Genomic DNA, 26262 nt, shown 5'->3' with positions numbered 1-26262 from the left:
AGTATTTTTTTGGGTGAACTACTCCTTTAAGACACATTTGAATACACCCTGGTGAGTTCTTTGTTGTGTTCCTTTGAGAATGACTAAAGATGTTTTCTCTCTCCAATACAGTGGCCACTACAGCTCATCTAAACGGAAGAATCCTGCCTATAACAGCCCTCTCTCTCTGGAACAGAGTGAGTACTACAGTATGACGTTTCTGTCGGGTAGAAACCGACAGCTCAAAAGTTTCGAGCCTGTATTTTTGATACTTTTGTGTGACACAGCTTGGTGTTGTTATCTTGTACACAGGTTATTTTCAGTAGCCTGAAAATATTGTATATTTAATTATAACATTTTGACAGTATAATGAACATGCCCAAAAATAGGGATGCCAGGTTGAATGAGGTTAAACTGGCACAATAATTATATGAATTGAATTTGAGTTGAAATTTAAACCCAGCCCCCACTTTGAAAAGGTGTGACAGAACACAAACACATGTCTGTATATATTTCTAAAATATTTAAAGAAACACAACTGTATTGTAAAACACCAAGTATATAACTAAGAAACAAGGAACACAACAAGAAAACACAACAGTTATTGTTAAAAAACACATCTGTTGGAACATTTTTCTCTGCACCCAGATTTACTCTTTCATTGAGAGCAAACAGAGGGATGTTTAATGTCATCAAAATACAAATCCGTTATTGTCATATATTATAGTAATTAAATAGAGTTGCATCTTCCATATCAGTGTGGCTCAGGAGATATACCAGGGATTTATAAGCTGAAGGTTTAGAGTTTGAAACTCCTTGATATAATTTTTCACTCTCAATCTAAAATCGAGGTTGGTTAAGAATTGCATTCTTACGTGAGTTTTCCATGGTAGTGTGGCTCGAGGTATTCAGGGTTTCATAAATAAAAGGTTTAGGGATCAAACCTCATCAAGAACATTATCATCACTCTATCTAAATTCTAAAAGGTGGTTTAAATATTACATCCTCGGTTGCATCTTCAATGCCAGTGTGGCTCAAACGTTAAATCAGTGGTTTATAAACAGAAAGGGCCAAAACTCCAGAAGAAAAAAATCACTCTCCGTCTCCGTCTAAATTCTCAAAGGTGGGTGATGTAAAACATTCTCTATTGCATCTTCCATGCCAGCTAGCATGTGAGATAAATCAGTGGTTTAGGAACCGTTGGTTAAAGGTTCAAAACACCTAAAGAACTTTTTCACTCTCCATCTAAATTCTAAAAGGTGGGTTAAGTATCACATTCTTAGTTAATTATTACATTCTCAATTCCATCTTCCATGCTAGCATGGCACGTGAGTCAGGAGTACAAACCATGGCTCAAATGATGAATCAAGGGTTTATAAACAGAACGTTTAAGGACCAAAACTCCAGAAGGAAAACATTCACTCTCCGTCTAAATTCTCAAAGGTGGGTGAAGTATTACATTCTCAGTTAATCATTACATTCTCAATTGCATGTTGCAAGCTAGCATGGCACATGAGTCAGGAGTACAAACCATGGCTCAAATGATAAATCAGGGGTTCATAATCTGAATATTCTGGGTTCAAAACTCCCAAAGGGCATTTTTCACTTTCCATCTAAATTTTGAAAGGTGTGTTAACTATTACATTCCCGATTGCTTCTTCATTGCTAGCATGGCTCAAATGATAACTCAGGGGTTTCAAATCCAATGGTTCTGGGTTCAAAGCTCCCCAAAGAGCATTTTTCACTTTCCATCTAAATTGTGAAAGGTGTGTTAACTATTACATTCCCGATTGCTTCTTCATTGCTAGCATGGCTCAAATGATAACTCAGGGGTTTCAAATCCAATGGTTCTGGGTTCAAAGCTCCCCAAAGAGCATTTTTCACTTTCCATCTAAATTGTGAAAGGTGAGTTAAAGGAGTACAATTCTAAAACTATGCAACATTTCAAAATTCCTTTTCAGGCAAACATGTCCACAGTAAGATGAACATTTTAAAGTATGAATGAGGTTACTAGGCGTAAGTATGTAGTTGTAAGCCTGCCTTTAAATGTCCATTGCCGCATTAACAATGCATGGGGCGCTTAAAGTTAAATATCTCCAAAACTACAAATGATTTCAAAGAAAAAATCTCAAGCATGCATGTCCACAGTAAGGTGGAATTTTTAACTGTGAATGGAGTTTCTAGGTGAAAGTGTTTTTTTGAGGTCCCAAAACCTTCCATCCGCCTCCATTCTCAGTCACTACCAATCAACTTTAAATTGCCTGAAACGTACTCCTAACAGGTTTTTGGGGGAACAATTTTTTTTTCGTTTCGGTAGTGTCACTACCGAAACGGAAAAAAAAGTTTAAGTCCAGAGCTCGATGAATGTTAGGGACCAAAAAAAAAGTCACAAAAAAGTCACTAGCAATCAACTTTAAATTGCCTGAAACGTATTCGACTAGTGACGAGTGACGAAAACAGAAAACAAATTGTTCCCCCAAAAACCTGTTAGGAGCACGTTTCAGGCAATTTAAAGCTGATTGGTAGTGATTTTTTTGTGAATTTTCTTTTCCGTTTCGGTAGTGACGAAAAGTGACGAGTGACGAAAACAGAAAAAAAATTGTTCCCCCAAAAACCTGTTAGGAGCACGTTTCAGGCTATTTAAGCTGATTGGTGGTGACTTTTTTGTGAATTCTTTTTTTCCGTTTCGGTAGTGACGAAAAGTGACGAGTGACGAAAACAGAAAAAAAAACGTTCCCCCAAAAACCTGTTAGGAGCACGTTTCAGGCAATTTAAAGCTGATTGGTAGTGATTTTTTTGTGATTTTTTTTTCCCGTTTCGGTAGTGACGAAAAGTGACGAGTGACGAAAACAGAAAAAAAAATGTTCCCCCAAAAACCTGTTAGGAGCACGTTTCAGGCAATTTAAAGCTGATTGGTAGTGATTTTTTTGTGATTTTTTTGTTCCGTTCGGTAGTGACGAAAAGTGACGAGTGACGAAAACAGAAAAAAAAATGTTCCCCCAAAAACCTGTTAGGAGCACGTTTCAGGCAATTTAAAGCTGATTGGTAGTGATTTTTCTGTGATTTTTTTTTCCCGTTTCGGTAGTGACGAAAAGTGACGAGTGACGAAAACAGAAAAAAAAATGTTCCCCCAAAAACCTGTTAGGAGCACGTTTCAGGCAATTTAAAGCTGATTGGTAGTGATTTTTTTGTGATTTTTTTTCCCCGTTTCGGTAGTGACGAAAAGTGACGAGTGACGAAAACAGAAAAAAAATTGTTCCCCCAAAAACCTGTTAGGAGCACGTTTCAGGCAATTTAAAGCTGATTGGTAGTGATTTTTTTGTGATTTTTTTTTTCCGTTTCGGTAGTGACGAAAAGTGACGAGTGACGAAAACAGAAAAGAAATTGTTCCCCCAAAAACCTGTTAGGAGCACGTTTCAGGCAATTTAAAGCTGATTGGTAGTGATTTTTTTGTGATTTTTTTTCCCCGTTTCGGTAGTGACGAAAAGTGACGAGTGACGAAAACAGAAAACAAATTGTTCCCCCAAAAACCTGTTAGGAGCACGTTTCAGGCAATTTAAAGCTGATTGGTAGTGATTTTTTTGTGATTTTTTTTTTCCGTTTCGGTAGTGACGAAAAGTGACGAGTGACGAAAACAGAAAATAAATTGTTCCCCCAAAAACCTGTTAGGAGCACGTTTCAGGCAATTTAAAGCTGATTGGTAGTGATTTTTTTGTGAATTTTTTTTCCCGTTTCGGTAGTGACGAAAAGTGACGAGTGACGAAAACAGAAAAAAATTGTTCCCCCAAAAACCTGTTAGGAGCACGTTTCAGGCAATTTAAAGCTGATTGGTAGTGATTTTTCTGTGAATTTTTTTTCCCGTTTCGGTAGTGACGAAAAGTGACGAGTGACGAAAACAGAAAAAAAATAGTTCCCCCAAAAACCTGTTAGGAGCACGTTTCAGGCAATTTAAAGCTGATTGGTAGTGATTTTTTTGTGATTTTTTTTTTCCGTTTCGGTAGTGACGAAAAGTGACGAGTGACGAAAACAGAAAAAAAATTGTTCCCCCAAAAACCTGTTAGGAGCACGTTTCAGGCAATTTAAAGCTGATTGGTAGTGATTTTTTTGTGAATTTTTTTTTCCGTTTCGGTAGTGACGAAAAGTGACGAGTGACGAAAACAGAAAAAAATTTGTTCCCCCAAAAACCTGTAAGGAGCACGTTTCAGGCAATTTAAAGCTGATTGGTAGTGATTTTTTTTTTCCGTTTCGGTAGTGACGAAAAGTGACGAGTGACGAAAACAGAAAAAAAAACGTTCCCCCAAAAACCTGTTAGGAGCACGTTTCAGGCAATTTAAAGCTGATTGGTAGTGATTTTTTTGTGAATTTTTTTCCCCGTTTCGGTAGTGACGAAAAGTGACGAGTGACGAAAACAGAAAAAAAATTGTTCCCCCAAAAACCTGTAAGGAGCACGTTTCAGGCCATTTAAAGCTGATTGGTAGTGATTTTTTTGTGATTTTTTTTCCCCGTTTCGGTAGTGACGAAAAGTGACGAGTGACGAAAACAGAAAAAAAAATGTTCCCCCAAAAACCTGTTAGGAGCACGTTTCAGGCAATTTAAAGCTGATTGGAAGTGATTTTTCTGTGAATTTTTTTTTCCGTTTCGGTAGTGACGAAAAGTGACGAGTGACGAAAACAGAAAAAAAATTGTTCCCCCAAAAACCTGTTAGGAGCACGTTTCAGGCAATTTAAAGCTGATTGGTAGTGATTTTTTTGTGAATTTTTTTTCCCGTTTCGGTAGTGACGAAAAGTGACGAAAACAGAAAAAAAAATGTTCCCCAAAAAACCTGTTAGGAGCACGTTTCAGGCAATTTAAAGCTGATTGGTAGTGATTTTTCTGTGAATTTTTTTTCCGTTTCGGTAGTGACGAAAAGTGACGAGTGACGAAAACAGAAAAAAAATTGTTCCCCCAAAAACCTGTTAGGAGCACGTTTCAGGCAATTTAAAGCTGATTGGTAGTGATTTTTTTGTGATTTTTTTTTCCGTTTCGGTAGTGACGAAAAGTGACGAGTGACGAAAACAGAAAAAAAAATGTTCCCCAAAAAACGTGTTAGGAGCACGTTTCAGGCAATTTAAAGCTGATTGGTAGTGATTTTTCTGTGAATTTTTTTTCCCGTTTCGGTAGTGACGAAAAGTGACGAGTGACGAAAACAGAAAAAAAATTGTTCCCCCAAAAACCTGTTAGGAGCACGTTTCAGGCAATTTAAAGCTGATTGGTAGTGATTTTTTTGTGATTTTTTTTCCCCGTTTCGGTAGTGACGAAAAGTGACGAGTGACGAAAACAGAAAAAAAAATGTTCCCCCAAAAACCTGTTAGGAGCACGTTTCAGGCAATTTAAAGCTGATTGGTAGTGATTTTTTTGTGAATTTTTTTTTCCGTTTCGGTAGTGACGAAAAGTGACGAGTGACGAAAACAGAAAAAAAAATGTTCCCCAAAAAACCTGTTAGGAGCACGTTTCAGGCAATTTAAAGCTGATTGGTAGTGATTTTTCTGTGAATTTTTTTTCCCGTTTCGGTAGTGACGAAAAGTGACGAGTGACGAAAACAGGAAAAAAATTGTTCCCCCAAAAACCTGTTAGGAGCACGTTTCAGGCAATTTAAAGCTGATTGGTAGTGATTTTTCTGTGAATTTTTTTTCCCGTTTCGGTAGTGACGAAAAGTGACGAGTGACGAAAACAGAAAAAAAAATGTTCCCCCAAAAACCTGTTAGGAGCACGTTTCAGGCAATTTAAAGCTGATTGGTAGTGATTTTTTTGTGAATTTTTTTTTCCGTTTCGGTAGTGACGACTAGTGACGAGTGACGAAAACAGAAAAAAAATTGTTCCCCCAAAAACCTGTTAGGAGCACGTTTCAGGCAATTTAAAGCTGATTGGTAGTGATTTTTCTGTGAATTTTTTTTCCCGTTTCGGTAGTGACGAAAAGTGACGAGTGACGAAAACAGAAAAGAAATTGTTCCCCCAAAAACCTGTTAGGAGCACGTTTCAGGCAATTTAAAGCTGATTGGTAGTGATTTTTTTGTGATTTTTTTTCCCCGTTTCGGTAGTGACGAAAAGTGACGAGTGACGAAAACAGAAAACAAATTGTTCCCCCAAAAACCTGTTAGGAGCACGTTTCAGGCAATTTAAAGCTGATTGGTAGTGATTTTTTTGTGATTTTTTTTTTCCGTTTCGGTAGTGACGAAAAGTGACGAGTGACGAAAACAGAAAATAAATTGTTCCCCCAAAAACCTGTTAGGAGCACGTTTCAGGCAATTTAAAGCTGATTGGTAGTGATTTTTTTGTGAATTTTTTTTCCCGTTTCGGTAGTGACGAAAAGTGACGAGTGACGAAAACAGAAAAAAATTGTTCCCCCAAAAACCTGTTAGGAGCACGTTTCAGGCAATTTAAAGCTGATTGGTAGTGATTTTTCTGTGAATTTTTTTTCCCGTTTCGGTAGTGACGAAAAGTGACGAGTGACGAAAACAGAAAAAAAATAGTTCCCCCAAAAACCTGTTAGGAGCACGTTTCAGGCAATTTAAAGCTGATTGGTAGTGATTTTTTTGTGATTTTTTTTTTCCGTTTCGGTAGTGACGAAAAGTGACGAGTAACGAAAACAGAAAAAAAATTGTTCCCCCAAAAACCTGTTAGGAGCACGTTTCAGGCAATTTAAAGCTGATTGGTAGTGATTTTTTTGTGAATTTTTTTTTCCGTTTCGGTAGTGACGAAAAGTGACGAGTGACGAAAACAGAAAAAAAATTGTTCCCCCAAAAACCTGTAAGGAGCACGTTTCAGGCAATTTAAAGCTGATTGGTAGTGATTTTTTTTTTCCGTTTCGGTAGTGACGAAAAGTGACGAGTGACGAAAACAGAAAAAAAAACGTTCCCCCAAAAACCTGTTAGGAGCACGTTTCAGGCAATTTAAAGCTGATTGGTAGTGATTTTTTTGTGAATTTTTTTCCCCGTTTCGGTAGTGACGAAAAGTGACGAGTGACGAAAACAGAAAAAAAATTGTTCCCCCAAAAACCTGTAAGGAGCACGTTTCAGGCCATTTAAAGCTGATTGGTAGTGATTTTTTTGTGATTTTTTTTCCCCGTTTCGGTAGTGACGAAAAGTGACGAGTGACGAAAACAGAAAAAAAAATGTTCCCCCAAAAACCTGTTAGGAGCACGTTTCAGGCAATTTAAAGCTGATTGGTAGTGATTTTTCTGTGAATTTTTTTTTCCGTTTCGGTAGTGACGAAAAGTGACGAGTGACGAAAACAGAAAAAAAATTGTTCCCCCAAAAACCTGTTAGGAGCACGTTTCAGGCAATTTAAAGCTGATTGGTAGTGATTTTTTTGTGAATTTTTTTTCCCGTTTCGGTAGTGACGAAAAGTGACGAAAACAGAAAAAAAAATGTTCCCCAAAAAACCTGTTAGGAGCACGTTTCAGGCAATTTAAAGCTGATTGGTAGTGATTTTTCTGTGAATTTTTTTTCCGTTTCGGTAGTGACGAAAAGTGACGAGTGACGAAAACAGAAAAAAAATTGTTCCCCCAAAAACCTGTTAGGAGCACGTTTCAGGCAATTTAAAGCTGATTGGTAGTGATTTTTTTGTGATTTTTTTTTCCGTTTCGGTAGTGACGAAAAGTGACGAGTGACGAAAACAGAAAAAAAAATGTTCCCCAAAAAACGTGTTAGGAGCACGTTTCAGGCAATTTAAAGCTGATTGGTAGTGATTTTTCTGTGATTTTTTTTTCCCGTTTCGGTAGTGACGAAAAGTGACGAGTGACGAAAACAGAAAAAAAATTGTTCCCCCAAAAACCTGTTAGGAGCACGTTTCAGGCAATTTAAAGCTGATTGGTAGTGATTTTTTTGTGATTTTTTTTCCCCGTTTCGGTAGTGACGAAAAGTGACGAGTGACGAAAACAGAAAAAAAAATGTTCCCCCAAAAACCTGTTAGGAGCACGTTTCAGGCAATTTAAAGCTGATTGGTAGTGATTTTTTTGTGAATTTTTTTTTCCGTTTCGGTAGTGACGAAAAGTGACGAGTGACGAAAACAGAAAAAAAAATGTTCCCCAAAAAACCTGTTAGGAGCACGTTTCAGGCAATTTAAAGCTGATTGGTAGTGATTTTTCTGTGAATTTTTTTTCCCGTTTCGGTAGTGACGAAAAGTGACGAGTGACGAAAACAGGAAAAAAATTGTTCCCCCAAAAACCTGTTAGGAGCACGTTTCAGGCAATTTAAAGCTGATTGGTAGTGATTTTTCTGTGAATTTTTTTTCCCGTTTCGGTAGTGACGAAAAGTGACGAGTGACGAAAACAGAAAAAAAAATGTTCCCCCAAAAACCTGTTAGGAGCACGTTTCAGGCAATTTAAAGCTGATTGGTAGTGATTTTTTTGTGAATTTTTTTTTCCGTTTCGGTAGTGACGACTAGTGACGAGTGACGAAAACAGAAAAAAAATTGTTCCCCCAAAAACCTGTTAGGAGCACGTTTCAGGCAATTTAAAGCTGATTGGTAGTGATTTTTCTGTGAATTTTTTTTCCCGTTTCGGTAGTGACGAAAAGTGACGAGTGACGAAAACAGAAAAAAAAATGTTCCCCAAAAAACCTGTTAGGAGCACGTTTCAGGCAATTTAAAGCTGATTGGTAGTGATTTTTCTGTGAATTTTTTTTCCCGTTTCGGTAGTGACGAAAAGTGACGAGTGACGAAAACAGAAAAAAAATTGTTCCCCCAAAAACCTGTAAGGAGCACGTTTCAGGCAATTTAAAGCTGATTGGTAGTGATTTTTTTGTGATTTTTTTTCCCCGTTTCGGTAGTGACGAAAAGTGACGAGTGACGAAAACAGAAAAAAAAATGTTCCCCCAAAAACCTGTTAGGAGCACGTTTCAGGCAATTTAAAGCTGATTGGTAGTGATTTTTCTGTGAATTTTTTTTTCCGTTTCGGTAGTGACGAAAAGTGACGAGTGACGAAAACAGAAAAAAAAATGTTCCCCCAAAAACCTGTTAGGAGCACGTTTCAGGCAATTTAAAGCTGATTGGTAGTGATTTTTTTGTGAATTTTTTTTTCCGTTTCGGTAGTGACGAAAAGTGACGAAAACAGAAAAAAAAATGTTCCCCAAAAAACCTGTTAGGAGCACGTTTCAGGCAATTTAAAGCTGATTGGTAGTGATTTTTCTGTGAATTTTTTTTCCGTTTCGGTAGTGACGAAAAGTGACGAGTGACGAAAACAGAAAAAAAATTGTTCCCCCAAAAACCTGTTAGGAGCACGTTTCAGGCAATTTAAAGCTGATTGGTAGTGATTTTTTTGTGATTTTTTTTTTCCGTTTCGGTAGTGACGAAAAGTGACGAGTGACGAAAACAGAAAATAAATTGTTCCCCCAAAAACCTGTTAGGAGCACGTTTCAGGCAATTTAAAGCTGATTGGTAGTGATTTTTTTGTGATTTTTTTTCCCCGTTTCGGTAGTGACGAAAAGTGACGAGTGACGAAAACAGAAAAAAAATTGTTCCCCCAAAAACCTGTAAGGAGCACGTTTCAGGCAATTTAAAGCTGATTGGTAGTGATTTTTTTGTGATTTTTTTTCCCCGTTTCGGTAGTGACGAAAAGTGACGAGTGACGAAAACAGAAAAAAAAATGTTCCCCCAAAAACCTGTTAGGAGCACGTTTCAGGCAATTTAAAGCTGATTGGTAGTGATTTTTCTGTGATTTTTTTTTTCCGTTTCGGTAGTGACGAAAAGTGACGAGTGACGAAAACAGAAAAAAAAATGTTCCCCCAAAAACCTGTTAGGAGCACGTTTCAGGCAATTTAAAGCTGATTGGTAGTGATTTTTTTGTGAATTTTTTTTTCCGTTTCGGTAGTGACGAAAAGTGACGAAAACAGAAAAAAAAATGTTCCCCCAAAAACCTGTTAGGAGCACGTTTCAGGCAATTTAAAGCTGATTGGTAGTGATTTTTCTGTGAATTTTTTTTCCGTTTCGGTAGTGACGAAAAGTGACGAGTGACGAAAACAGAAAAAAAATTGTTCCCCCAAAAACCTGTTAGGAGCACGTTTCAGGCAATTTAAAGCTGATTGGTAGTGATTTTTTTGTGATTTTTTTTTTTCGTTTCGGTAGTGACGAAAAGTGACGAGTGACGAAAACAGAAAATAAATTGTTCCCCCAAAAACCTGTTAGGAGCACGTTTCAGGCAATTTAAAGCTGATTGGTAGTGATTTTTTTGTGATTTTTTTTTCCCGTTTCGGTAGTGACGACTAGTGACGAGTGACGAAAACAGAAAAAAATTGTTCCCCCAAAAACCTGTTAGGAGCACGTTTCAGGCAATTTAAAGCTGATTGGTAGTGATTTTTCTGTGATTTTTTTTTCCCGTTTCGGTAGTGACGAAAAGTGACGAGTGACGAAAACAGAAAAAAAATTGTTCCCCCAAAAACCTGTTAGGAGCACGTTTCAGGCAATTTAAAGCTGATTGGTAGTGATTTTTTTGTGATTTTTTTTTTCCGTTTCGGTAGTGACGAAAAGTGACGAGTGACGAAAACAGAAAAAAAATTGTTCCCCCAAAAACCTGTTAGGAGCACGTTTCAGGCAATTTAAAGCTGATTGGTAGTGATTTTTTTGTGATTTTTTTTTTTCGTTTCGGTAGTGACGAAAAGTGACGAGTGACGAAAACAGAAAAAAAATTGTTCCCCCAAACCTGTTAGGAGCACGTTTCAGGCAATTTAAAGCTGATTGGTAGTGATTTTTTTGTGATTTTTTTTCCCCGTTTCGGTAGTGACGAAAAGTGACGAGTGACGAAAACAGAAAAAAAAATGTTCCCCCAAAAACCTGTTAGGAGCACGTTTCAGGCAATTTAAAGCTGATTGGTAGTGATTTTTCTGTGAATTTTTTTTTCCGTTTCGGTAGTGACGAAAAGTGACGAGTGACGAAAACAGAAAAAAAAATGTTCCCCCAAAAACCTGTTAGGAGCACGTTTCAGGCAATTTAAAGCTGATTGGTAGTGATTTTTTTGTGAATTTTTTTTTCCGTTTCGGTAGTGACGAAAAGTGACGAGTGACGAAAACAGAAAAAAAAATGTTCCCCAAAAAACCTGTTAGGAGCACGTTTCAGGCAATTTAAAGCTGATTGGTAGTGATTTTTCTGTGAATTTTTTTTCCCGTTTCGGTAGTGACGAAAAGTGACGAGTGACGAAAACAGGAAAAAAATTGTTCCCCCAAAAACCTGTTAGGAGCACGTTTCAGGCAATTTAAAGCTGATTGGTAGTGATTTTTCTGTGAATTTTTTTTCCCGTTTCGGTAGTGACGAAAAGTGACGAGTGACGAAAACAGAAAAAAAAATGTTCCCCCAAAAACCTGTTAGGAGCACGTTTCAGGCAATTTAAAGCTGATTGGTAGTGATTTTTTTGTGAATTTTTTTTTCCGTTTCGGTAGTGACGACTAGTGACGAGTGACGAAAACAGAAAAAAAATTGTTCCCCCAAAAACCTGTTAGGAGCACGTTTCAGGCAATTTAAAGCTGATTGGTAGTGATTTTTCTGTGAATTTTTTTTTCCGTTTCGGTAGTGACGAAAAGTGACGAGTGACGAAAACAGAAAAAAAAATGTTCCCCCAAAAACCTGTTAGGAGCACGTTTCAGGCAATTTAAAGCTGATTGGTAGTGATTTTTTTGTGAATTTTTTTTTCCGTTTCGGTAGTGACGAAAAGTGACGAGTGACGAAAACAGAAAAAAAAATGTTCCCCAAAAAACCTGTTAGGAGCACGTTTCAGGCAATTTAAAGCTGATTGGTAGTGATTTTTCTGTGAATTTTTTTTCCCGTTTCGGTAGTGACGAAAAGTGACGAGTGACGAAAACAGGAAAAAAATTGTTCCCCCAAAAACCTGTTAGGAGCACGTTTCAGGCAATTTAAAGCTGATTGGTAGTGATTTTTCTGTGAATTTTTTTTCCCGTTTCGGTAGTGACGAAAAGTGACGAGTGACGAAAACAGAAAAAAAAATGTTCCCCCAAAAACCTGTTAGGAGCACGTTTCAGGCAATTTAAAGCTGATTGGTAGTGATTTTTTTGTGAATTTTTTTTTCCGTTTCGGTAGTGACGACTAGTGACGAGTGACGAAAACAGAAAAAAAATTGTTCCCCCAAAAACCTGTTAGGAGCACGTTTCAGGCAATTTAAAGCTGATTGGTAGTGATTTTTTTGTGATTTTTTTTCCCCGTTTCGGTAGTGACGAAAAGTGACGAGTGACGAAAACAGAAAAAAAAATGTTCCCCCAAAAACCTGTTAGGAGCACGTTTCAGGCAATTTAAAGCTGATTGGTAGTGATTTTTCTGTGAATTTTTTTTTCCGTTTCGGTAGTGACGAAAAGTGACGAGTGACGAAAACAGAAAAAAAATTGTTCCCCCAAAAACCTGTTAGGAGCACGTTTCAGGCAATTTAAAGCTGATTGGTAGTGATTTTTTTGTGATTTTTTTTTTCCGTTTCGGTAGTGACGAAAAGTGACGAGTGACGAAAACAGAAAAGAAATTGTTCCCCCAAAAACCTGTTAGGAGCACGTTTCAGGCAATTTAAAGCTGATTGGTAGTGATTTTTTTGTGATTTTTTTCCCCGTTTCGGTAGTGACGAAAAGTGACGAGTGACGAAAACAGAAAAAAAATTGTTCCCCCAAAAACCTGTTAGGAGCACGTTTCAGGCAATTTAAAGCTGATTGGTAGTGATTTTTTTGTGAATTTCTTTCCCCGTTTCGGTAGTGACGAAAAGTGACGAGTGACGAAAACAGAAAAAAAAATGTTCCCCCAAAAACCTGTAAGGAGCACGTTTCAGGCAATTTAAAGCTGATTGGTAGTGATTTTTTTGTGAATTTTTTTTCCCGTTTCGGTAGTGACGAAAAGTGACGAGTGATGAAAACAGAAAAGAAATTGTTCCCCCAAAAACCTGTTAGGAGCACGTTTCAGGCAATTTAAAGCTGATTGGTAGTGATTTTTTTGTGAATTTTTTTTCCCGTTTCGGTAGTGACGAAAAGTGACGAGTGACGAAAACAGAAAAAAAATTGTTCCCCCAAAAACCTGTAAGGAGCACGTTTCAGGCAATTTAAAGCTGATTGGTAGTGATTTTTTTGTGCATTTTTTTTTTCGTTTCGGTAGTGACGAAAAGTGACGAGTGACGAAAACAGAAAAAAAATGTTCCCCCAAAAACCTGTTAGGAGCACGTTTCAGGCAATTTAAAGCTGATTGGTAGTGATTTTTTTGTGATTTTTTTTCCCCGTTTCGGTAGTGACGAAAAGTGACGAGTGACGAAAACAGAAAAAAAATTGTTCCCCCAAAAACCTGTAAGGAGCACGTTTCAGGCAATTTAAAGCTGATTGGTAGTGATTTTTTTGTGAATTGTTTTTTCCGTTTCGGTAGTGACGAAAAGTGACGAGTGACGAAAACAGAAAATAAATTGTTCCCCCAAAAACCTGTTAGGAGCACGTTTCAGGCAATTTAAAGCTGATTGGTAGTGATTTTTTTGTGAATTTTTTTTTCCGTTTCGGTAGTGACGAAAAGTGACGAGTGACGAAAACAGAAAAAAAATTGTTCCCCCAAAAACCTGTAAGGAGCACGTTTCAGGCAATTTAAAGCTGATTGGTAGTGATTTTTTTGTGATTTTTTTTTTCCGTTTCGGTAGTGACGAAAAGTGACGAGTGACGAAAACAGAAAAAAAATGGTTCCCCCAAAAACCTGTTAGGAGCACGTTTCAGGCAATTTAAAGCTGATTGGTAGTGATTTTTTTGTGCATTTTTTTTTCCGTTTCGGTAGTGACGAAAAGTGACGAGTGACGAAAACAGAAAAAAAAATGTTCCCCCAAAAACCTGTTAGGAGCACGTTTCAGGCAATATAAAGCTGATTGGTAGTGATTTTTTTGTGAATTTTTTTTTCCGTTTCGGTAGTGACGACTAGTGACGAGTGACGAAAACAGAAAAAAAAATGTTCCCCCAAAAACCTGTTAGGAGCACGTTTCAGGCAATTTAAAGCTGATTGGTAGTGATTTTTCTGTGAATTTTTTTTCCCGTTTCGGTAGTGACGGAAAGTGACGAGTGACGAAAACAGAAAAAAAATTGTTCCCCCAAAAACCTGTTAGGAGCACGTTTCAGGCACTTTAAAGCTGATTGGTAGTGATTTTTTTGTGAATTTTTTTTTCCGTTTCGGTAGTGACGAAAAGTGACGAGTGGCGAAAACAGAAAAAAAATTGTTCCCCCAAAAACCTGTTAGGAGCACGTTTCAGGCAATTTAAAGTTGATTGGTAGTGATTTTTCTGTGAATTTTTTTTCCCGTTTCGGTAGTGACGAAAAGTGACGAGTGACGAAAACAGAAAAAAAATTGTTCCCCCAAAAACCTGTTAGGAGCACGTTTCAGGCACTTTAAAGCTGATTGGTAGTGATTTTTTTGTGATTTTTTTTTTCCGTTTCGGTAGTGACGAAAAGTGACGAGTGGCGAAAACAGAAAAAAAATTGTTCCCCCAAAAACCTGTTAGGAGCATGTTTCAGGCAATTTAAAGCTGATTGGTAGTGATTTTTTTGTGAATTTTTTTTCCGTTTCGGTAGTGACGAAAAGTGACGAGTGACGAAAACAGAAAAAAAAATGTTCCCCCAAAAACCTGTTAGGAGCAATTCGGGGTTCAGCGTCTTGCTCAAGGACACTTCGACACTAACTCTAGGGGAGTGCCCCAGCCCGGGATCGAACTGGAAACCTTGCGGTTTTCCAGTTCACTCTACCCGACTCTACCTCTGAGCTACTGACCCCCCGAGGAACAAACAGTAATTGGAAATTAAGGAGCAATTAAGAATCATCAAAATATTTTGTTCCAGAGATCCCCCAGAAGCAAAGATTTGAGTTAAAAATGTTCGCTTTAAAAATATATATATTCAGAAGATTTGCACACATTTTCACGATTTTTCAAAAATAGCAGATCGACAAGCTCATAGCGCGGCACTCGGTGCTGCGCTATGAGCTTGTATATCTGCTATTTTGAATAGCCCAAAGTGTAAAATAATGCTTTTTAGCTCAAATCTAAAAATGAGACAGTTCCAGGTCTCAATGGGTTAAGTATCTGACAATGTGTAAAGTCACCGTTCCAACTTTGGCGAGGCAGTATTGTGTTATTCTAACAGCTTTTTATAATTTCCTGAAAAGTTAATATGTTGGTCATAGCTGGCTTCTGCCTGGCAGCAGAGATATACATATACAGTCTTGCTGTTCTTACTTCTCCATACACACAAATTCAATTCATTGCACTGTATTTCTCAATGAGTGTAGTGGTGCTGTTGCAACAAGTGACAGCTGGTATTTCACCCGAGGGAAAGCAGTTAATCCAGTGGAATTCATTTCAGAGAGCCGACGAGATTGAAATACTTTCTTATTGAACAACACAGAATAAAGGGCCATTCACGCCAAGCACGGCAATTATGCAATAGGTCCATATTAAAACAGAGAGATGCAAAACAGATTATGTGAGTGTCCTCACTGATGAATGATAACGTTCTGTAAACAGTGCAGTGGTGGAAAAAGTACTCATTTTTTTTACTTAAGTAAAAGTATCAACAAGGCAATGTAGAAATACTCTGACTGTTACAAGTAAAAGTCCGGAATACAAAATTTACTTCAGTAAAAGTACAAAAGTATTGGTATCAAAATGCACTTTAATACTACTAAAATGTTTGAAAATAGCAGATCTACAAGATCGGCTATTTTCAAATAGCCTATGTATAAAATAGGGCTAAAGTGGTTAATGTATGTTTTATACTATAATAATTTGTGTCTGCAAAGTTTTCAAATAATTGTAGTGGAGTAAAAGTACAATATTTGTGCAACATTTGCCTCTGAGATGTAGTGGAGTAGAAGTATTGAAAATTGGAAATACTCCAGTAAAGTAAAAAATATCTCAAAAATTGTACTTAAGTGCAGTACTTGAGTAGTTGCTTTACACCATTGAAATAGTGGCACTAAACACACTTGTCGCAGTTCAGCTGTGTCAGAGTAGTCTCGCCACCATAACTCTGAGAGTGTACAAATCTGTACACGCTCAGAGTTGCGATGCGATGCGAGAGTGCGGTTTAGCCAACAGCAATTCAGGACTCCTGAATCTCTTTCCTCCACAACCTCCTGTCTAACATCAGGGTCTTGAGCTCTACAGCATACATGGGCAACTGGCGGGCCACATGCGGCCCCCACCTTCACTTAACCCTTTAAGGCCAGGAAGGGAACGCATCTGTGTCATTTTAAGATTTCTTTGGCTATTTTTAGAAAAATCCTAAAAAATTGTGCAAATCTTTATACATTTTTAACTCAAATCTTTGCTTCTGGGGGTCCCTGGAACAAAATATTTTTAGATGGGAGGGGGTCCGCTGTCAAATACATATTATTTTTGGTCCTTGACAAGTTTGAAAACCATTGATAATATAGCAACATCAGTAAAAAAAAAAATAAAACATTCAAACTTTCCGAAAAAAAGTACTTTAGGATTTAGCAGACATTTGTCAAATCCCCAGAAGCAAAGATTTGAGTTAAAAACTTTAGCTTTAAAAAAGTATATATATATTCAAACTAAAGATTTGCACACATTTTCACGATTTTTCTAAAAAATAGCAGATCTACAAGCTCATAGCGCGGCACTCGGAGCCGCGCTATGAGCTTGTAGATCTGCTGTTTTTGAATAGCCAAAGAAATCTTAAAATGACACAGATGCGTTCCCGGTCTAAAAGGGTTAATGCGGCCCGCACGTTAATATGGGAATACCGATATATTATCGATTCCAGCTGTTACAATTCCAAACATGCAAACAAGACCCGCTTGAATTACTTCAGTCTATATTATTAGCTTAATGACTAGTATTAAAAATCCATTGTCTTTTTTATGTCCAATGTATTCGTATTTAAGTTCATAAAGTTAACATAAGTAACTAAATGCATTTGACATTAAATAAAAATGTCACTTTTCAGGATTCCAATTCAAAAATAGCAAAAATACCAGATCTACAAGCTCAAAACGTGTCGCAGTGCGGCACGTTTTGAGCTTGTAGATCGGCTATCTTTGCTACGTTTGTGTGACATAGAATGGTGAAGTACAGCATTCATTTACGAAAAAAAGTTAAAAAAACGGAGATGAGAGGTGTCTGCCCGACAGTATATGCAATGTGGCCCTCTGGAGTGAGTTTATATATGAGCCATTCTACCAAATTGGTTCAAATTCAGAGTTGGAAATTGTGTGAAATTTTAATTCTATTTTGGAAAGACTTTGACCATATTCACGTTGCACCAGATCTAAGGGACACATATTTAGTAAAAGTACAGTCAATTATCATATTGTATTTTCTTTTGGAATATCTTTCCTCTCCCAGAATGTGTCACTACCGAAACATGTAGAATTACCTTAGAATAAAGATACTTATATGAATGTATTAATTTATTTTTTCATCCTCCCCTGTACAGACTATTTCTAAAAAATAATGTAGGTGGTTTCTACAATTAAATACATTCAAATGAATATTTTAACAGATTTTGTAATATTGAATTCTTAAGATTTATCAAAATTAAATGCTATATTTCTTTGTAAAATGTATAAAGTTGATTATATTGATTTCAGAATTAACGATAGTTGAAATTACACATACACCCAACCAATCATTATCATACCTTTGAGGAATCAGACCGTTAAGAAGGAATTGTGAAGGAACCGGAATCGTTCCTAAAGGATCTCAACCCTATTTTGTGACCCATAGTAACCCATTCTATTTTTATTTTTTTACACAGGACGGGTGTTCGTGACGTACGAGGCGGACAACGACAAACACGTCAACGAAATCATCAACTTCGTGGCGCTGCTGCGGCACAACGGCTTCGACACCCACGTACGTTCTGACGTGTGTGTGTGTGTGTGTGTGTGTGTGTGTGTGTGTGTGTGTGTGTGTGTGTGTGTGTGTGTGTGTGTGTGTGTGTGTGTGTGTGTGTGTGTGTGTGTGTGTGTGTGTGTGTGTGTGTGTGTGTGTGTGTGTGTCTGACAGACATGATTTAGATTTGTGTTTGTTTTCCAGATCGACATGTTTGAGCAGCACTTCAGGAGCATCAGCAAGATAGACTTCATGGAGCGATACCTCAGCGAGGTAAACACCAGTGGTGGGAAAAGTACTCACATTTTTTACATAAGTAAAAGTATCAATACTGCGATGTAGAAATACGCGGTTACAAGTAAAAGTCCGGAATTCAAAATTTACTTGAGTAAAAGTAAAAAAGTATTGGTATCAAAATGTATACTTAAAATACCAAAAGTAGAAAGTACTCGTTATGCAGAATGTCCCATTTCACAAGTTTTCAAATGTATACAAATCTTGGTAGCACTTTACAATAATGACCCGTTATAAAGCATTTATAAACGTTTATAAGTAGTTTGTAGACTATTAACAAATCATTAACAACCTGTTTGTTGACATTCGTAAATGATTACTAAAACCTTTATAACTACAGTTACAAATCATTTGTAAAGTATTAGTAAGTAGTGAACTATTCATGAATAAGCCATTTATATACATCTGTAAAAGATTATTAAATCATTTGTAACGACCCTAAAGCATTTATAAACGTTTATAAGCAGTTTGTAGACTATTAACAAATCATTAACAACCTGTTTATTGACATTCGTAAATGATTACTAAAACCTTTATAACTACGGTTACGAATCATCTATAAAGGTATTAGTAACTATTCATGAATAAGCCATGTATAATACATCTGTAAATGATTATTAAATCATTTGTAACTGATGTTACATAATATATACAAGCTATTGGTAGCTTGTTCATGTTTAACATATGCTTTGTTAAACATTCCTAAAGTATCTATAAATCCTTAGTACATGTTATTATGTGCCCTACAGTAAAGTGAAGACAGTTCATCATTTATGACGGTCTGTTAATGTGGACTTTCTCCTTACCTGTTGCAAACTACCTGGCTTTCATGAATGCAGACACCAAACAATTACTAGAATTATCATTCATGTTAAGCAAATGATGCGTAAGACATTCGTAAAGAATATGTAAACCATTTGCAGACGTTATCATGAGCCTGAGCCTAGTTGCTTCTTTTGGGCTTGTTTTCATAGACCTGTCCGCTTGTTTCTTTTGCAAAATCTGGCAACACACTGATTACCTGCATTACACCTGCAGTAGCCTACTAGGGAGGAAGTGAACAGTGATACAGTTGCAGACTGGACAGAAATATGTCTAATTCATGTTTTATGTGTTTTAACTGTCTTGTTGCAGGTGATCGAGGTAACATAAAATGGCTAATCTTACACACATGAAGTAGCATTATGACTAGGGGGTATTTTGATGGTGGCTGTTTGTATCCACAATGTTTGTTTTGATGTGTAGGCTAGTAATGTCCTCCATGCTTAGCAGTTTAGCTTAGCAGCTAAAGCTAACTTGCACTGGGAGGTGGTGACTGCAGAGGCTCCAAGCTGCTACTCTGTGATTCTGTTGTGATTAATTTCTTTGTTTAAATGTCAGTGTGTGTGCTGTGGCCAAGAGTTGCTACATTTTATATCTTAATAAATTGTTGTATACTTGTATACTATATAACGTTACTTTTGCCACTTTTTGCCAGGAGCCAGAGAGGAAGGGGTGGAGCTAGAGAGAGGAAGGGGCGGAGCTAGAGAGGCGGAGCTAGAGGGGGAAAGGGCGGAGCCAGAGAGGAAGGGGCGGAGCTAGAGAGAGGAAGGGGTGGAGCTAGAGGGGAAGGGGCGGTGCTAGAGAGACACTATAATATAGACACTGACACTATATATAATATAGACACTATATTATAGTGACACTAACACTATAATATAGAGACACTATAATATAGTGACACTAACACTATAATATTGACACACTAACACTATAATCTATAATATAGACACTATTAGTAAGTATATTAGTTAGTTATATATTAGTATTAGTAATTATATTAGTTATGCGATAGTAGTTAGTTATATATTAGTATTAGTAAGTATATTAGTTAGTTATATATTAGTATTAGTAAGTATATTAGTTAGTTATATATTAGTAAGTATGTTAGTTAGTTATATATTAGTATTAGTAAGTATATAGAAAAACAAGTTAAAACCGTTTCGGTGAAATACATTTTACCGAAACGAAAATAACCAATCAACTCTAAATTGCCTGAAACGTACTCCTAACAGTTTTTTGGGGGGACGATTTTGGCCTCCACACTTAGTGATTTTTTCGGATTTAACTTTCGTTTCTGTAAAATAAATTTTACCAAAACGAAAATAACCAATCAACTCTAAATTGCCTGAAACGTACTCCTAACAGGTTTTTGGAGGGAGTATTTTGGCCTCCACACTTAATGATTTTTTCGGATTTAACTTTCGTTTCGGTAGTGACAAACTTTCGTTTCGGTAGTGACACAATGGTGAAAAAATACATTTACTAAGTCCAGAGCTCGATGAATGTTAGGGACCAAAAAAGTCACTACAAAGTACTACCAATCAACTCTAAATTGCCTGAAACGTACTCCTAACAGGTTTTTGGGGGGACGATTTTGGCCTCCACACTTAGTGATTTTTTCGGATTTAACTTTCGTTTCGGTAGTGACAAACTTTCGTTTCGGTAGTGACACAATGGGGAAAAAATAAATGTACTAAGTCCAGAGCTCGATGAATGTTAGGGACCAAAAAAGTCACTACAAAGTACTACCAATCAACTCTAAATTGCCTGAAACGTACTCCTAACAGGTTTTTGGGGGGACGATTTTGGCCTCCACACTTAGTGATTTTTTTTCGGATTTAACTTTCGTTTCGGTGGTGACCAACTTTGGTTTCGGTAGTTTGATTACAAAATGTAAGTTGTGTAAAAAATAATCTGACTATACTAAGTTGTTATTTGTTTGTTTAAGTCAGGCTATACTCTACTCAGAGTCATAAGTTTACAAAATGTACTAAAGTACAGTGAACGTCTGTGCGGTTTGTCTTCATCACTGAAAATAACGTACATGTAAACTGATATAAAACTGCTGTCATGTGCAGTTGGGGTGAAGAAACACAACCATTTCACTCCTAATAATACCTATTTGATTTGACATCCTGACTTGCTGCTGTAGCTGAGGCTTGAACCTGTTACCTGCGGCTCACTAGTCAGTGACTATCCATTCACCTACAGCTGTTTCCTTGGAATCTGTGGTTCTGAAACATTTTGTTGTCAACCCCCCAAATTGACATGTATTTGGGCAGTGGACCCCAATGTGAAAAGATGTAGTGTCAGGGCCCCCCATGAAAAAGATTTATATTTATGCTGTAACACATTTTTTAAAAGTTATTTGTCTTGTTTGTTGTTCAAGTCAAAGCACCAGGAAGGCTGTACTTGTCAGCCATCTGTTAGCTCAATGGGTTGAGACGCAGTATTCATGATCCAGAGGCCATGAGTTCAAATCCCATTGATGTCATTCCTATGATTCTTTCCTTTGCAGACTGGCTTCCAGAAGATCAAGTGAAAACTACCAGGAAGGCTATATTTGTCATCCAACTGTTAGCTCAATGGGTTGAGACGCAGTATACATGATCCAGAGGCCATGAGTTCAAATCCCATTGATGTCTTTCCTACGATTCTTTCCTTTGCAGACTGGCTTCCAGAAGATCAACTGAAAACTACCAGGAAGGCTGTACTTGTCAGCCATCTGTTAGCTCAATGGGTTGAGACGCAGTATTCATGATCCAGAGGCCATGAGTTCAAATCCCATTGATGTCTTTCCTATGATTCTTTCCTTTGCAGACTGGCTTCCAGAAGATCAACTGAAAACTATCAGGAAGGCTGTACTTGTCAGCCATCTGTTAGCTCAATGGGTTGAGACGCAGTATTCATGATCCAGAGGCCATGAGTTCAAATCCCATTGATGTCTTTCCTATGATTCTTTCCTTTGCAGACTGGCTTCCAGAAGATCAAGTGAAAACTACCAGGAAGGCTATATTTGTCATCCAACTGTTAGCTCAATGGGTTGAGACGCAGTATACATGATCCAGAGGCCATGAGTTCAAATCCCATTGATGTCTTTCCTACGATTCTTTCCTTTGCAGACTGGCTTCCAGAAGATCAACTGAAAACTACCAGGAAGGCTGTACTTGTCAGCCATCTGTTAGCTCAATGGGTTGAGACGCAGTATTCATGATCCAGAGGCCATGAGTTCAAATCCCATTGATGTCTTTCCTATGATTCTTTCCTTTGCAGACTGGCTTCCAGAAGATCAACTGAAAACTATCAGGAAGGCTGTACTTGTCAGCCATCTATTAGCTCAATGGGTTGAGACGCAGTATTCATGATCCAGAGGCCATGAGTTCAAATCCCATTGATGTCTTTCCTATGATTCTTTCCTTTGCAGACTGGCTTCCAGAAGATCAACTGAAAACTACCAGGAAGGCTATATTTGTCATCCAACTGTTAGCTCAATGGGTTGAGACGCAGTATACATGATCCAGAGGCCATGAGTTCAAATCCCATTGATGTCTTTCCTATGATTCTTTCCTTTGCAGACTGGCTTCCAGAAGATCAACTGAAAACTACCAGGAAGGCTGTACTTGACAGCCATCTGTTAGCTCAATGGGTTGAGACGCAGTATTCATGATCCAGAGGCCATGAGTTCAAATCCCATTGATGTCTTTCCTATGATTCTTTCCTTTGCAGACTGGCTTCCAGAAGATCAACTGAAAACTACCAGGAAGGCTGTACTTGTCAGCCATCTGTTAGCTCAATGGGTTGAGACGCAGTATACATGATCCAGAGGCCATGAGTTCAAATCCCACTGGTGTCTTTACTGTGATGCTTTCCTTTGCAGACTAACTTCTAGAAAAACAAGTTAAAACCACCAGGAAACCTGTAACTCTCAGCCAACAGCTTAGCTCAACTGGTAGAGCGTCTGTCCAATAACATGACTTGACTTGACTTGAGTGGGTTCGATTCCCACTCGAGTCAAGTGTCCCCGGTAACTTGAGGCAACGGACACTTGACTCGAGTGGGTATCAAACCCACTCAAGTCAAGTCAAGTCATGTTATTGGACAGATTCCCACTCGAGTCAAGTGTCCCCGGTAACTTGAGGCAACGGACACTTGACTCGAGTGGGTATCAAACCCACTCAAGTCAAGTCAAGTCATGTTATTGGACAGACGCTCTACCAGTTGAGCTATGCTGTTGGCTGAGAGTTACAGGTTTCCTGGTGGTTTTAACTTGTTTTTCTAGATGTTAGTCTGCAAAGGGAAGCATCACTAAGGATATCAGTCAATTTATCCGTTGCCCCAAGTTACCAGGGACACTTGACTCGAGTGGGAATCGAACCCACTCAAGTCAAGTCAAGTCAAGTCATGTTATTGGACAGACGCTCTACCAGTTGAGCTATGCTGTTGGCTGAGAGTTACAGGTTTTCTGGTGGTTTTAACTTGTTTTTCTAGAAGTTAGTCTGCAAAGGGAAGCATCACAGTAAAGACACCAGTGGGATTTGAACTCATGGCCTCTGGATCATGTATACTGCGTCTCAACCCATTGAGTTAACAGATGGCTGACAAGTACAGCCTTCCTGGTAGTTTTCAGTTGATCTTCTGGAAGCCAGTCTGCAAAGGAAAGAATCATAGGAAAGACATCAATGGGATTTGAACTCATGGCCTCTGGATCTTGAATACTGCGTCTCAACCCATTGAGCTAACAGATGGCTGACAAGTACAGCCTTCCTGGTAGTTTTCAGTTGATCTTCTGGAAGCCAGTCTGCAAAGGAAAGAATCATAGGAAAGACATCAATGGGATTTGAACTCATGGCCTCTGGATCATGAATACTGCGTCTCAACCCATTGAGCTAACATATGGCTGTCAAGTACAGCCTTCCTGGTAGTTTTCAGTTGATCTTCTGGAAGCCAGTCTGCAAAGGAAAGAATCATAGGAAAGACATCAATGGGATTTGAACTCATGGCCTCTGGATCATGTATACTGCGTCTCAACCCATTGAGCTAACAGTTGGATGACAAATATAGCCTTCCTGGTAGTTTTCAGTTGATCTTCTGGAAGCCAGTCTGCAAAGGAAATAATCATAGGAAAGACATCAATGGGATTTGAACTCATGGCCTCTGGATCATGAATACTGCGTCTCAACCCATTGAGCTAACAGATGGCTGACAAGTACAGCCTTCCTGGTGCTTTGACTTGAACAACAAACAAGACAAATAACTTTAAAAAAATGTGTTACAGCATAAATATAAATCTTTTTCATGGGGGGCCCTGACACTACATATTTTCACATTGGGGTCCACTGCCCAAATACATGTCAATTTGGGGGGTTGACAACAAAACGTTTCAGAACCACAGATTCCAAGGAAACAGCTGTAGGTGAATGGATAGAGTCACTGACTAGTGAGCCGCAGGTAACAGGTTCAAGCCTCAGCTACAGCAGCAAGTCAGGATGTCAAATCAAATAGGTATTATTAGGAGTGAAATGGTTGTGTTTCTTCACCCCAACTGCACATGACAGCAGTTTTATATCAGTTTACATGTACGTTATTTTCAGTGATGAAGACAAACCGCACAGACGTTCACTGTACTTTAGTACATTTTGTAAACTTATGACTCTGAGTAGAATATAGCCTGACTTAAACAAACAAATAACAACTTAGTATAGTCCGATTATTTTTTACACAACTTACATTTTGTAATCAAACTACCGAAACGAAAGTTGGTCACCACCGAAACGAAAGTTAAATCCGAAAAAATCACTAAGTGTGGAGGCCAAAATCGTCCCCCCAAAAACCTGTTAGGAGTACGTTTCAGGCAATTTAGAGTTGATTGGTAGTACTTTGTAGTGACTTTTTTTGGTCCCTAACATTCATCGAGCTCTGGACTTAGTAAATTTATTTTTTCACCCTTGTGTCACTACCGAAACGAAAGTTTGTCACTACCGAAACGAAAGTTAAATCCGAAAAAATCACTAAGTGTGGAGGCCAAAATACTCCCTCCAAAAAACTGTTAGGAGTACGTTTCAGGCAATTTAGAGTTGATTGGTTATTTTCGTTTCGGTAAAATGTATTTCACCGAAACGGTTTTAACTTGTTTTTCTATATACTTACTAATACTAATATATAACTAACTAACATACTTACTAATATATAACTAACTAATATACTTACTAATACTAATATATAACTAACTAATATACTTACTAATACTAATATATAACTAACTACTATCGCATAACTAATATAATTACTAATACTAATATATAACTAACTAATATACTTACTAATAGTGTCTATATTATAGATTATAGTGTTAGTGTGTCAATATTATAGTGTTAGTGTCACTATATTATAGTGTCTCTATATTATAGTGTTAGTGTCACTATAATATAGTGTCTATATTATATATAGTGTCAGTGTCTATATTATAGTGTCTCTCTAGCACCGCCCCTTCCCCTCTAGCTCCACCCCTTCCTCTCTCTAGCTCCGCCCCTTCCTCTCTGGCTCCGCCCTTTCCCCCTCTAGCTCCGCCTCTCTAGCTCCGCCCCTTCCTCTCTCTAGCTCCACCCCTTCCTCTCTGGCTCCTGGCAAAAAGTGGCAAAAGTAACGTTATATAGTATACAAGTATACAACAATTTATTAAGATATAAAATGTAGCAACTCTTGGCCACAGCACACACACTGACATTTAAACAAAGAAATTAATCACAACAGAATCACAGAGTAGCAGCTTGGAGCCTCTGCAGTCACCACCTCCCAGTGCAAGTTAGCTTTAGCTGCTAAGCTAAACTGCTAAGCATGGAGGACATTACTAGCCTACACATCAAAACAAACATTGTGGATACAAACAGCCACCATCAAAATACCCCCTAGTCATAATGCTACTTCATGTGTGTTAGATTAGCCATTTTATGTTACCTCGATCACCTGCAACAAGACAGTTAAAACACATAAAACATGAATTAGACATATTTCTGTCCAGTCTGCAACTGCATCACTGTTCACTTCCTCCCTAGTAGGCTACTGCAGGTGTAATGCAGGTAATCAGTGTGTTGCCAGATTTTGCAAAAGAAACAAGCGGACAGGTCTATGAAAACAAGCCCAAAAGAAGCAACTAGGCTCAGGCTCATGATAACGTCTGCAAATGGTTTACATACTCTTTACGAATGTCTTACGCATCATTTGCTTAACATGAATGATAATTCTAGTAATTGTTTGGTGTCTGCATTCATGAAAGCCAGGTAGTTTGCAACAGGTAAGGAGAAAGTCCACATTAACAGACAGTCATAAATGATGAACTG

At 37.9% G+C, this 26262-nt stretch overlaps 1 protein-coding gene across 1 annotated transcript in view; it reads left to right on the top strand.

Moving 5' to 3' along the window:
• The window catches only part of traf3ip2l (TRAF3 interacting protein 2-like), a 39333-nt gene that overhangs the window by 8237 nt on the left and 4834 nt on the right, over positions 1-26262 (top strand). Inside the window, exons 5-7 of the mRNA XM_084067213.1 lie at positions 112-176; positions 17733-17830; positions 18014-18082. Of these exons, the coding sequence (XP_083923339.1) occupies positions 112-176; positions 17733-17830; positions 18014-18082 (232 nt within the window). The remainder of the gene's footprint in view (positions 1-111; positions 177-17732; positions 17831-18013; positions 18083-26262) is intronic.

This window comes from Gymnoscopelus microlampas (genome assembly GCF_963454915.1).
Source record: "Gymnoscopelus microlampas genome assembly, chromosome: 9".
Taxonomy (NCBI): Eukaryota; Metazoa; Chordata; class Actinopteri; order Myctophiformes; family Myctophidae; genus Gymnoscopelus; species Gymnoscopelus microlampas.
The sequence above is the reverse complement of the archived record's forward strand: the minus strand, read 5'-3'. Positions and strand labels throughout refer to the sequence as shown.